This window comes from Dryobates pubescens, chromosome 5 (assembly GCF_014839835.1).
Source record: "Dryobates pubescens isolate bDryPub1 chromosome 5, bDryPub1.pri, whole genome shotgun sequence".
NCBI classification, from domain to species: Eukaryota; Metazoa; Chordata; class Aves; order Piciformes; family Picidae; genus Dryobates; species Dryobates pubescens.
Window position 1 is genome coordinate 23699575 of NC_071616.1, and position 12191 is coordinate 23711765.

The window sequence follows — 12191 nt, forward strand, 5'->3', positions numbered from 1 at the left end:
CCTCAACTGCTTTTGCCATCCACTTCAACAATACAGCATTTCATTATCTCCAACTCCCACCCTTTCTCACAACATCACTTATCACCCTCTGGGCTCCCACATAGACGTGAAGGCCACCTAAAGGTCCCATTCACTACTCCCTTGGATTGCCACACTGTAGGCCACTATGTATATTAATATAGTCAGGGAGAGGCCTCACTCTTACAGAAAGGCAGCTGAAGCATGTTTCTTCTTACTGTGAAAGAGGGGATGCAAATGGTAGGCCTGTCACAGCACAGCCATATAGCTCAATGACCAATGGGTTCAATCCCAGCTATCAATCAGGAAAACAGGTTGCAGTTTTCTCCCTCTCTAGTATTCATATTTTTTTCTAAATTTCAAAGGATGTCTCTGCCCCAGCTGGAAAAGATGTTGACTTTTTTAGAGCTTTGGCCATGTCTGTTCAGGGGTGGTATTTTTCTGTATGCACTATATCAAACTCCCTGGCTCACTCTCCTCATCATGATAGTCTAAGATGCTTGTCTTAACAATCCTTACGAATGAACTATTTGGTCACTACTTGGGTGGTGTCCTGACATCCAGCAGTTCCTTGGTCTGTTCTGTGCTCTACAAATGTACTGGCAGTATATCGCAGGACACCTTTCTGAAACCACAGGAATACTGGTCATGAGGGGTAAGTACATTAAACTGCCAAACTCTCATGATTCACATCCTTTCCTGCCATCCATTAGTGTTACTGGCACCATTTGCAAATGTCTATTGGGCAGCAGATGGAGGACATTCTGCTAAGTGCTATGATTATAAGATTTATTAATATGCATGAGATTATGCACATGCATTTGTTGTTAGGCAAGCAGAAGAATTTGCATCTGGGGTTTCCTGAGACATTGGATACTGAGGTGATACAGCTGTATGAAATGAGCTGTAGGAAGATGAGATCATGCTTTGTGGAGTGCTTATGTGAAGAGTTTTACTTCACAAAATGTTTGGTTTAGGGTTCACGAAGACCACAATGACTGGCAGGACACAGGTAGTGGTGCAGAACTGGATGGCCCCTGCCACTGGCAAAGCTTTTGGATGACAAAGTCAAATTTGAGACGTGAGCAGAGCTCAGAGCCACAAGAGAAAAGCGTAGCCATGAATGGGTCTGTCCTAGTAGTGGATTCCTCTAGCATCGGAACTCACCATCAGGGCTTGGGATATCAGCTACATCAAAAGTTGTCATGAGGAGTTGAAATGGGGAGGTTTCTGCTCTGGTGTGTCATAAGCTTGAAAATATGTAAGAAGTGGTGCTGGTTTTAAAGGGTTGTAAATGATAGACATGTATACCTAGCGTTTGCCAGCAGGAAAAGATATTTTTTATGGCTTTGCAGAGGCTGCCCAATCACTGTAAAATTTTCACTGACAGTAATGTGACGTGGAAAGGTCTGTGACACTGTGTTATTGCAAAAATTTGGTCTAGGTATGGGGATGGAGAGGAACTACTTGCTTCTAGAGAGGATGTGAACATTATAGCTCCTCTTCTTGTTGTGGACATCTGGATTCAGTGTAAGCTGTTTTCCAGACCAAGGAAGCTCATTTTTTTAGTGGTTCAATCATGAAGGAAGAATTAGTGAGCTTTGTGTAGAGTGGTTGCAGATAACCTTTGGCATGTACTTCAGTAAGATGGATAGGAGGGAGGTGGTACTTCATGAGAAGGGTGGGTATTTCTCATCATGATGTGCCTCATGTGGTAAGTGTCTGCAGGGTTTTTTTTCACATGGGTAAGAAGAGAAACATCCTGAAGGAAATATTGGAGCAGGAATGTGAGTGGGAGCAGGAAGCAAAAGTTCAATATTTTAGGGAGATGGGGAAAGCACCACTGCAAAGTGGCCAAAATAGTCACAACCACAACAAAATGGATGTTTGTTGTGCTGAGGACAGAGAGTGAATCTGGCCTATGAATGCATTGCAACCAAGGAAATGTCTTCCTGGTTTATGTATTGATGGTGTATGGGCATGATCTGTCATTTAGGGGTTGAGCTAGATCTGCTTGACCTTTTCCACTCAAAGGCACCACAACAAATCAGTGTGAGAAAAGTAATACACCATGGGTTGAAAAAAACCCAAAGACTGCAGCGAGGAAGTGCACAAACAGCTGTGAAAGAGATGGCCATTTAGACTAAGGATGTACAGGACCACAGAAAGGTGCCAAAGGGTGACTGCCCATTAGAATGGGCTGTCCGAGGAGGTGGTGGAGTCACCATCACTGGAGGTGTTCAGGAGGAGCCTTGATAGGGTGCTTGGTTGCATGGGTTAGTTGATTAGGTGGTGTTGGATGATAGGTTGGACACAATGATCTTGAAGGTCTCTTCCAACCTGGTTTATTCTAAAGTGGGTCTGGCAGTGATGAGAGCTCCAGGATGATATGTGAGTGCCCAGGGTTGCATGGGCTTCTCTGTGACAAATCCAGTCTTCCCAGATATTTGCCTCTTTATTTCCCATACAATCCCTCCTATCAGGGTGCCTTCTTCATATCCTTTAGGAACACCTCAGGAATTGTCATCTTCCTGTTGCCTCTGCAGCCCGTCTGCTGGGATATGTTCAGTTGACTGAGGCACAGATTCTCTCATAGATTTTTTCCCATTCAGCTATCTGTCAGTTTCCTTGTGTATGATAATGCTCCTCTTCACACAGGTTGTGTGCTACAAGTGCTAAGGGAAATGATAAAACCTCTAAGAGCTTATTGTCCATTCCCAGTTTCCAAGGCAACCATGATAAAATATTTCTTTTCCCATACTTCAGGAATGCCATTCACCTCCTTTCTTCCCACTCTTCAGTTCCTTTCAGAATTAGGTGATGCTTCCCCAGGCTGCTTCCCCAGGGACAGAGCCCTATGACAAAGGCTCAGTGTGCTGCCTGTGTCCCCCACAGCAGATGTTAGAGTGAATGGGGCAGTCCTGGGTAACTGAAGGATGTTACCTTGGTACAAATTCCCCAGACTCCAAACAGGTCTTGTCTGAAGAGGCAATGGATGCCCCAGGACCATACCAGGAGCTGGTGTCTGACAGGCTTCCTCTTCTCTTGCCTGCAGAAGTGGAAAAGAGCCAGGTCTCTCCCAGGAGAGCATCTTTGCCTTGCAGGAAAGTGCTGTGGCATATGGGGTTTGATTTCCCTTACGAAGGACCTATGGATCAACACAAGCATACTGCATATTAACTGACTTTCCCAGAAGTCTTACTAGGCACTTCCCATTACCCTAAATTCTGCACACACCTTGGTCAGCTTCTGTAGTTTGGTTGCAGGAGCTCACCACTGATAGTTCACCTTCTTAATCAGCTTACTGGAATAATGAGTTAGAAAACCTTTTCTGGAGACTTTTTCTGCCTGGGATGTATTACTACTATACACATACTGGGTTTTGCAGTGCCCTTCATCATTTAAGCAACTTGGTGGTGGTGTGCTGAACCCTGCATCAAGCGAACTGCTGCGAATGTCTGGGAGGAAGGAATGGTATGCAAAGGCAGTGAGTATGGATAACAGTTGCAGGGTGGATATGGCAGGCTGCAAACCTGTAAGTCTTGGATGATTTTATTTTGAGTGGTAACGCATGTACCGACAGAGGGTTGAATGCTGAGAAAATACAGAGCTAGTACCTGGAGAAAAAAAGGTTTTACATATTGTCCAAATATTGAAATATAATTTATATGTATTTACACATATCTACATTCCATGTTCAGTGAAGCTTTTTTCCAGGTACTTGAGAAGAGTGCTCAAATCTTTACCCATCACCAGCTACCTTTGCTAATGTGGCACTGATGGAGGACTGTGTGGGGAGGACAGTGCTGATGTCCATCTTGGCAGACCCTGGTGGATTTCTGAGGTTACAGGGTGGTTCTGGGAAAATCTTCCACCTCACCATCACTATCTGGCAGAGTAATTTGTACAGCTCACCTGTAATATCAGCAATGTTATCTGCTTTCTGGTGGCATTTTCCAGTGCTTGAGAGGAGTGTGTTCATTTAGCAGTGCTGCACAGCTCCTCTATGGAATGAGGATGTTAACGAGGCTGCTTCTCCAGAGCGGCATGTTTGCTTTCCATCTGGAGAATCACTGCCAGGATGAGCCATGGGAAAGGGGTGGCCCTCCTGGAGCCAGTCTAGTGCTCTGGGAAGGCAAGACCACTCTGGCAGAAGTGTCTGCAGGTAGACATTGATCTCACTCTTTGCTCAGCTTATCAAGCACTAGGAAATATTTCTGCAGATAAATTGCCAAGGTGACCAAAATCCTCAGAGCTGCCCAGATCTTCTGGGCATACTGATTGTCTTTACAGTGGTGGTGTTGTAGAATGCTCATAAATTTCAAATTCCTCACAGACTCATTATGGGACAGTCCCTACATGGTCTTACACCCTAGACAGTCAGCATACAGAATGGGAAGTGGGAGTGATCAGGGTTCAAGAATATTAGCCAACATTATTTCATATTTTCAGTCATCTAGCTTATGAGTAGTTCTTTGGAAACCAGCCTGGAATTGCTAGGTCTGTTGAAAGAAAGGTATTTGAAGAAGGTCTTGAATATGAGGACTAAAGAAGGGATTGGCTGCACAGCTAATTCCACATTGCAACCATGAGAATCTCATCTATCTTCCAGCCATTCCCATCATACTTAAATAGACCTGTTGTAATGAAACATGGAGAGGTGAAAGACAGGGTTAATGTACTGGTCTGTTACTGATGAAGATACCATTTCCAATTTGATGGAGGTCACACAGGAAAATAAGCGTGGTTGTGTCTGCTGATTCTTCAGGGATTATCTGGTGGCTAATTTTCCTGAAATCTTCTGATTTCGCACGTACTTGACTTTGAGGGAGAAGACTGCTTATATCCTCTTGGTTTTATTTAACATTGTACTTATATTGCTTGGGGTTTATTCTTCTGGTAGGATGCATATTCCTTCTCTCAGCTAAAGCAAAGTAATCGCTTCCCAGAGGCCTGTAAAGTACACAAATGGTGCTGAGTGGGAAAGGTCAGCCCCATAGATAGGTTGGACTAAGGAGCAAGGTGAACAGATTAAGCTAGATAAATATTTAAATAGCTGTAATTAAGACTAACATGGCCTCAGTCCCAAGGTTCATTGTTATACATGCACATGACAGAGAAATAACTAATTTTTCCAGTTTTTCCTTATTCTTTCGACAGAGCTTTTCACTCCCTAAGAAGTTCCTGGATGGCACTGCTCCCTGGGAGGGGACAGGAGATTTGTCATGGCTTTCTGTGACTCCAGGAAAGATCCTAGAGAGGTTTCAGAAGCAAGTGAGGGGGAGATGGTCACTTTTTCCCAGGCATCACTTTGTGCTGATGGGGTCTGGGGCAAGGAGACAGAGGTTTCACAGCATGGTGAAGCTCTCATACAAAGCCTGGCAGGAGCTATTGCTAAGGACAACAAGCATTCCAGTGTCAGACCCACAGACACCCTCCTCCTGGTGGGATGACTCTAGCTCATCCTTGGCCTCAAGACCATGTATTTGTGACTTCTACACTCAGCTGTTATAATTCTCCTTGAGGCATGCAATCTCACAAGCTAAAAATGCTCCAGTTGGTACAAAGCACAATATTCTTTTGCTTAGCAACATGGTGTTTCCATGAACACCTCATGTCATAAGGCTTGTTGTTGCCCCATCATTCATCAACCAAGCACTTTGCAAGGCCTCCATCCTTGGATGGAGGTAACAGATGTCACAGCTCCTCCCTGTGCCTGCTGCTATGTCTTGCAGCAGAAGACACCTTCCTGTGACACCAGAACTGGTGGGACAACCCAGGTCATCATGGCAGCTGTCCTGGATTTTGTGCCCCTTGAAGTGCAGCAGTAGCTTACCACCTCGGCATCACCATCTCCAGGCAGGGACAACACAGGGGAAAAGTTGCTGAAAGGAGAGTTGCCTTTTCCTTCAGAAGAGGTCTGAGCTATCTTCCTCAGAAAAGGAAAGTGAATGAGGGTCAGAGGCTTTTTCCAGATTGAGGAAGGAAGGAATTCAGAAGGAAGGAGTTTGGAAGGAATTTGGAAGGAAGGAAGAAATTCAGAAGAAATTTGGAAGGAAGGAAGGAAGCTTGTGAGCACACCTGTACGGTACTGGCCAACAGCCCACATCCAGACACACGTCTCTGAAAGTGCCTGCAGAAAAGAAGAAAAGAAAAAAAAATGAGAGAGAGAATTAAAAAGAAAGTGAAAAAAAAAAACACTTAGTTTGCTGCTCTGCTTTTCCCCATGGCTAAATTAATTGTGTCTTACTCCTGCTGTCTGTACGCCGGCAGTACTCCCACAACATTGACTTTAATAGGGGTGCAGATTGCAGGATCAGGCCCACGATATCTTGGAAAGGATGAATAATGATCACTATGTGGAGAAATACTGCAGTTTGCAACTCAAAGAACACTTTAAATCTGCTTAGCAATTTGTAACACCCACAGTAGCACACTGTGTAAAGCTGCAGTTATGAGACAAATCACTTCTCCATTAACTGTGGCTCTGGGATGTGCCTTGTGGCAGTGGGCACAGGGAGCTGGAAGGGATGGAGGACAGAAGGACACTGTGTGTGGGGTGGTGTGAGAAGCCAAGAGGTTTGTTTTCTACAGCAGCAGCTGTGTTATTCCTTCATGGTTATTTTTTGGGCTCACAGCAATTAATCCCCATCCAGCCTGACACCAGTGTCCATCCATCTGCAGATGGTTGTGCCGCCTCTCAGATCTAACCACCTCTTAGCACTGATGACTTTTCTTCAACAGTATGCTTGGGTAAAGCAAATTAGGTGAATTTTTCAAAATTACAGTATTTTTCCCAAGTGCTGTTTGATGAAGCCTTTCATGTCCAACCAATAGGTGTTCCCTTGGCCACCCAAGGTGCTGCTGATGGTTATCCAACCTTGCTTACACCTGAAATATCTCTCTGTCATGCCAGAGCACAACAGCGGGGCAAAAAAGCTCATTTTAAGGCCTTCCTTCTTTCTTATTTAAGCCTTTGACATCCTGCTGGTCTTCTGGAGGCAGAAAACCTCTCCAGATGCAATATTCATTTCACTAACCTGGGGATATTTCACACTATCAGGAGACACTGAGCTGCTCAGGGCAGGAATAAGTGGCAGATCCCAGTCTCAACCACCAAAACCTGGTGTTGCACCCACTGCTGACCTTGCCTGTACCACATAATAGCAGGCAACCTGAGCAAGCATTGTGAGCCCATGGGGAGAGGAATGCTGAGATCCCATGTCAGGGAACATTTTTGTTAGAGCTAATCTTTCCCAGGGCTAGTTTTAGAGAGCCTTGCAATGGCTCATGACTGAGAAAAGCCTCAGGAAAGAGGGCTCAAACTGAAGAGCTCAGTGAAATAAGTCAGGAGAAGCCACAGGGAGACTAACTCAGATATTCACTCTCTACAGCTACCTGAAGGGAGGTTGGAGCAAGGAAGAGGCCAGCCTATTCCCCTTGATGGCAAGAGACAAGACTAGAGGAAATGGTTTCAAGCTGCACCAGGGGAGGTTTAGGCTGGATATTAGGAAATACTTCTTCACTGTAAAGGTTATCAAACACTGGAATGATCTGCATGGGGCAGTGGTGAAGTCACCATCTCTGGGGGTGTTTAAGCAGTCTGCGTGCACCTTAGGGACATGGTTTAGTGTCAACCTTTCAGTGATGGGTCAAGGGTTGGACTGGATGATCATTGAGGTCTCTTCCAACCAGATATATTCTGTGATTCAGCCTCCAAAGCAGGTAAAGGCAGCATATCATAGCAAACCAATCCTGATCCACAGGGCTAAAGCCCGAACCTATTCTCCTCAAATTGCCAGTTGGCGTCTTAAGGGTCCTCTTAGATTTGGGGTGGGTGGGAGCAGCAGTAGGGGGATATTTTTTCCTTCTAGCCTATAGGGAGAGAGCAAAGATGCTAATTCTGGAGCCAGCAAGTTCTAAAGCTGAACACCCATCCCTGACACAATGATGATGAAAGGTGGGTATAATCCACCCTTGTCAGCTCTGACCCTCTTGCCCCCAAACTCTCACACACACCAAGTGCGATGAGCCTCCACCACTCTGTGGTTATAATTTGGTGGGTACCAGATGATGACAAAAAGCATTGGCAGAGACACCACAGCCATCAGTGGCAGGAGGACATTTACAACAAATTCTTCATCAAAGGTTTGGCCAAGGTGACCTGTCTCTGAAGTGCCATCAGGGCAGAGTGGGCTGCTGAGCACAAGTCTCGAAGAGAGAAAAGGAAAGATCTCAGATATGCTGGAAATAAAAATGTGGTTTGAAAGGCAGGGAGAGGCAGAACAGTAAGCTATCTTAAACATGTACATGAACTGTATGATGACATTTAAGCATGCCAAAGCCAGTGAGGAGATCCAGGTGGACTGGGGAAATAGAAAAAAGGGTCAGAGTCTCAGGGCAAGCTTTTATCTCATTTCTAAGAAAAGTGTTTAGAGACCTTGAATGAGAAGAAAGGGTAGCAAGATAAACAGAGCGGGCAGCTGAATCCCCTCAAGATTTTGAAACAATGATCAAAGGAAAATGCAAAAGAGCAACATGCCCTCAGAAAGTCAGAGGAATAAGATTCATAGCTCAGTAGTGAAGATCAGGTATTAGAGGAGGTATTTCATCTCCTACAGCGAATCCAGCCTGTCCCACAAAAGAAAAACACATGCTCATTCTGCAGGGAGAGCATGGGCAGGGCAGAGCAGAAAGGCCAAGTTTTCTCCTGCCTAGTTTATGGGAAACACCACAGGTCCTAAGTGTTGGATAAGGGTTGTGGAGGAAAGTGTAAAAAATAAGACACTATATGCAAAGGGGGAAAAAAAAGTCATGGCAAGGGTGGTCAAATGCTGGAGTAGGTCACGTACAGAGGCTGTGCAATCTCCATTCTTACAGAATTTCAAAGCTCAACTGAGAAAGGCCCTGGGTAACCTGGTTTAGTCTTGAAGTTTTTCTTGCTCTGAACAGGAGTTTGGACCAAATGATCTCTGGCAGTTTCTTCCAATCTAAAATGCTCCAGGATTCTGTAACTATGATGGGAAATTATCTCAGGGTAATAATTTAAAGTTTTAAGATGTTTGCCTGCTGTAGGGGAAACTCAAGCACTGCAATACTTACAGGTCTGGATGGGAGCTTCCAAGAAATTGGGTGCCATCCACTAGCTCAGCAAAACCTAAGCCATTCCTAGAATGATTCTGACAATCAAAGTCAACCTTCCTCAGTTTGCTCACAGACTGGGGTAGATTACATGTCTGTGCTCCAGTTGTGCATGTGAAGGATTTTACCAGCCAGCACTTCCACTAGGCGATGCATCTCCACTCGTAAAGGAGCAAAAGAGCATCTCAACTTCTTGTAAACAGTCAGATACTTTGTGTGCCAGCTTAAGAAAGTTTTACCATTGGGTTTGGGTAGTGTTGTACTGATGGGGAAGCTGGAACACTTCATACACTGGAGGTCTCTGCAAACTTCATCCTGCCAGCCTCACAAGACCATGTTTCACCTTGATGTGCTTCAGTGAGCCTGTTGGAAGAGTAAGCCCCAGGTCGTGAACCCTCTAGTCCCAACTAAGAGCAGGAGCTGAGAAATAAAAATTAAACTAAATGTCAAAAATAAAAGTGGAAAAAAATATCCTATGACACAGGCTAGTCCTCAGTGACACCAATGGAGACATTTGATTTCAAGCTGGTCATGCCTTTCAGCTGTCAGTCACCCAGGAATAATCCAAGCCAATCACATTTGATCATTATTCTTTAAAACTTTGAGGCTTGACTACAGGACAAGCACCCTACAGAGTCAGATATTAGGCACACAAAATATACCCACTCTTCTCCATCATCATAGTGGAAATTTCAGTCTGTTTTCTCCCTTGACCCACAATTTTTTAGCAGTTGCTTTTAAATGAAGGAAATAAAAATGAGAAGCAGCTGTTTGATGGCTACTGAAGGGCCTGGGATGGCAGCAGCAGCGTGGGCTCAGAAGGATTAATTGGCTGTGTGCACGTGGAGGGGGTCAGAGGTGGCAAATAAATGCAGTTTATCAGGGAGTTACAGAAATAAAGGAATGAATCACATTGCTCTCATCACCATAGATGACGTATAAATAGAGTTAATCAGCACTGAATGAAAGCGTATTAACTCAAGGAGAATTATTCATGCACTGCAGGTGTTTTCCCAATCCTTGTCCATGGAACTAATGAGTGAGAGCAGTAATTGATGTCCAGCCCATCTCTGGCCAGCAGCTATTGCCCCTTCTGGACTGAATTAATCTTCCAAATTGCTATGCTGCTTTGCAACACATATTTCAACATAATGATCTTTTACTTATTATTATTTTTGGTAGCTAGTGAGTTATCGAGATTGATAGCATCCTTTGCAAGAGAAATAAAGAACCCAAGGGGAAGTGATAGTTCATTGAACTTTTGAACTACCTCCAAGTCACTTCTCTGGGACTTGAAAATTATGATGTATTATTTATCCAGCTCTGGCTGTGCCTTTCCTGGTGTGGTAGGAAGCTTCAGGAGAGTAATAACAACACAGGCCTCTGTATGCTTCCCCTGAACACTTGCTGGAGAGAGCCTGAACTAATTTGTGTTTCAATAAGGGCTGTATTTTGCCTCTGTAGCCACTTTTTTAAATAGCAATTTTTATAGTTAGGTTACCAATGCAGCCTCAAGAGTTTCCTTCATTCTGGTCAGCTGAGCTGCTGCAGCGCAGGCAGTGTTTTGTAGCTCTTGTAGGGAGGTGTACAGGTACTGATGTCCTCCTCTGTAAGCCTGCACCCCATTTCCCACAGACTTCAGCAATACAAGGGCTGGTCCTCAAATAAGTGCATGTAGCTCCCTTGGGTCCTGAGATCCTGCTGCAAGCTCTGTAGCCCAGATTTAGAAAAGTGCTTAAACAGAGGCTTGGCACAAGCATGTGCTCACCTTTATCAATGAGATTAGAGCTCAGAGGATCATCCCTGGTCAAATCCAAACCCCATGTAGTTCACAGCAGAGGTGAAGACTTCAGTGGGTGATTAAAATGCAGCTTTCATCCATACCAGCAGTGCTGAGTTTTCTCACACTCCTTTATCCTCCCTTCACCATTCCAGGCAAGGAGAAGAATCTGGCATAGGAGCTGCTAAGGGGACCATCCCCAGCCCATAGCATCTTCACTGGGATGGAGGCCACAGCAGCTGGGCTGCGACTGCACCATTTTGCAAGGGCAAAGTCCCCTTTCTCTGAAGACCTGAAGTAGTGCAGCAGCAGGAAGAAGGGCGAGCGTGTCCACCTTTGCCACTTCCATCAGGTTTAGCCTTGCTCTTTACTGAATTTATTCTGAGTGCTCACAGGGATGTCAGCGAGGCTGCCTGCGGCTCTTACCTGGGGCTGAGAGCATCAAACGATACGTAAATGTCTCATTAACCCTTCGGGGGGCAAATCCAGCTGTGCGGATCGTGCATGGCGTGATGTGCGTGAGGCCGTCCCCCGCAGACGCCCCCAGCAGCCGCATCGCACCGCAGCCGCTGGGCTGCAGCCTGGGGCTCCGCAGGCAGCGGCCGCCTTTCCTGTACTCCTGGCTCCCTCTCGTGGGCCTCTCCAAAATGCACGACTTCGGTTCCTGTCAGGATGCCCCTGCCCCGGAGAGCCTGACAGCCCCAAGCCCAGGTCGTCATTCAGCCCAAGGGGCTGCGGGGATGGGTAGGAAATGGAGCAGTGGCTTGGCCATGTGTATCGTTCTGGCTGCAAGGTGAAATAGAGTAATTTGAGGTTTTCATGACATGTTCAGCTTCACAGCTACGCTCATGCTCCCAATGACAGGGAACTGCATAGTTAAGGCTCTTGCTTTCATGCCTTACCACCAGTTTTAGGGACAGATGTGCTGTCTCCCAAGCAAAAAGATGACCCATAGTTGTAGTGACATCTGCTCTTTCCTGCTCTCCCTCAAGCTAATGTTTGTAGTAGTTGTGCCACTGTCAGTGCTGCTGCATTTCCTTCCTCTGCTGCTCCAATTTATCCCATGGTGTCGAGCCTACTGGTCTCTGTAGCATCCTTCACATACTCCACAACCTGGCTAAATCATCTAAATCTTTGGTTTGCAGCTATTTCATAGAGCTGCCACCTTCTTCTCGGTTCCCAGACTGTCTGACAGCTCCTCTGGACCTTCTTGATTCAATTAATCTCAGCTTTTACTTCATTCTTCACTAGC

General features: G+C 45.4%; 1 protein-coding gene across 1 annotated transcript in view; it reads right to left on the reverse strand.

Moving 5' to 3' along the window:
• LOC128897261 (translation initiation factor IF-2-like) overlaps positions 1-11495 on the reverse strand; it is a 30805-nt gene extending 19310 nt beyond the window's left edge. Inside the window, exon 1 of the mRNA XM_054162181.1 lies at positions 11366-11495. Within this exon, the coding sequence (XP_054018156.1) occupies positions 11366-11495 (130 nt within the window). The remainder of the gene's footprint in view (positions 1-11365) is intronic.
• Positions 11496-12191: the final 696 nt, after the last annotated feature.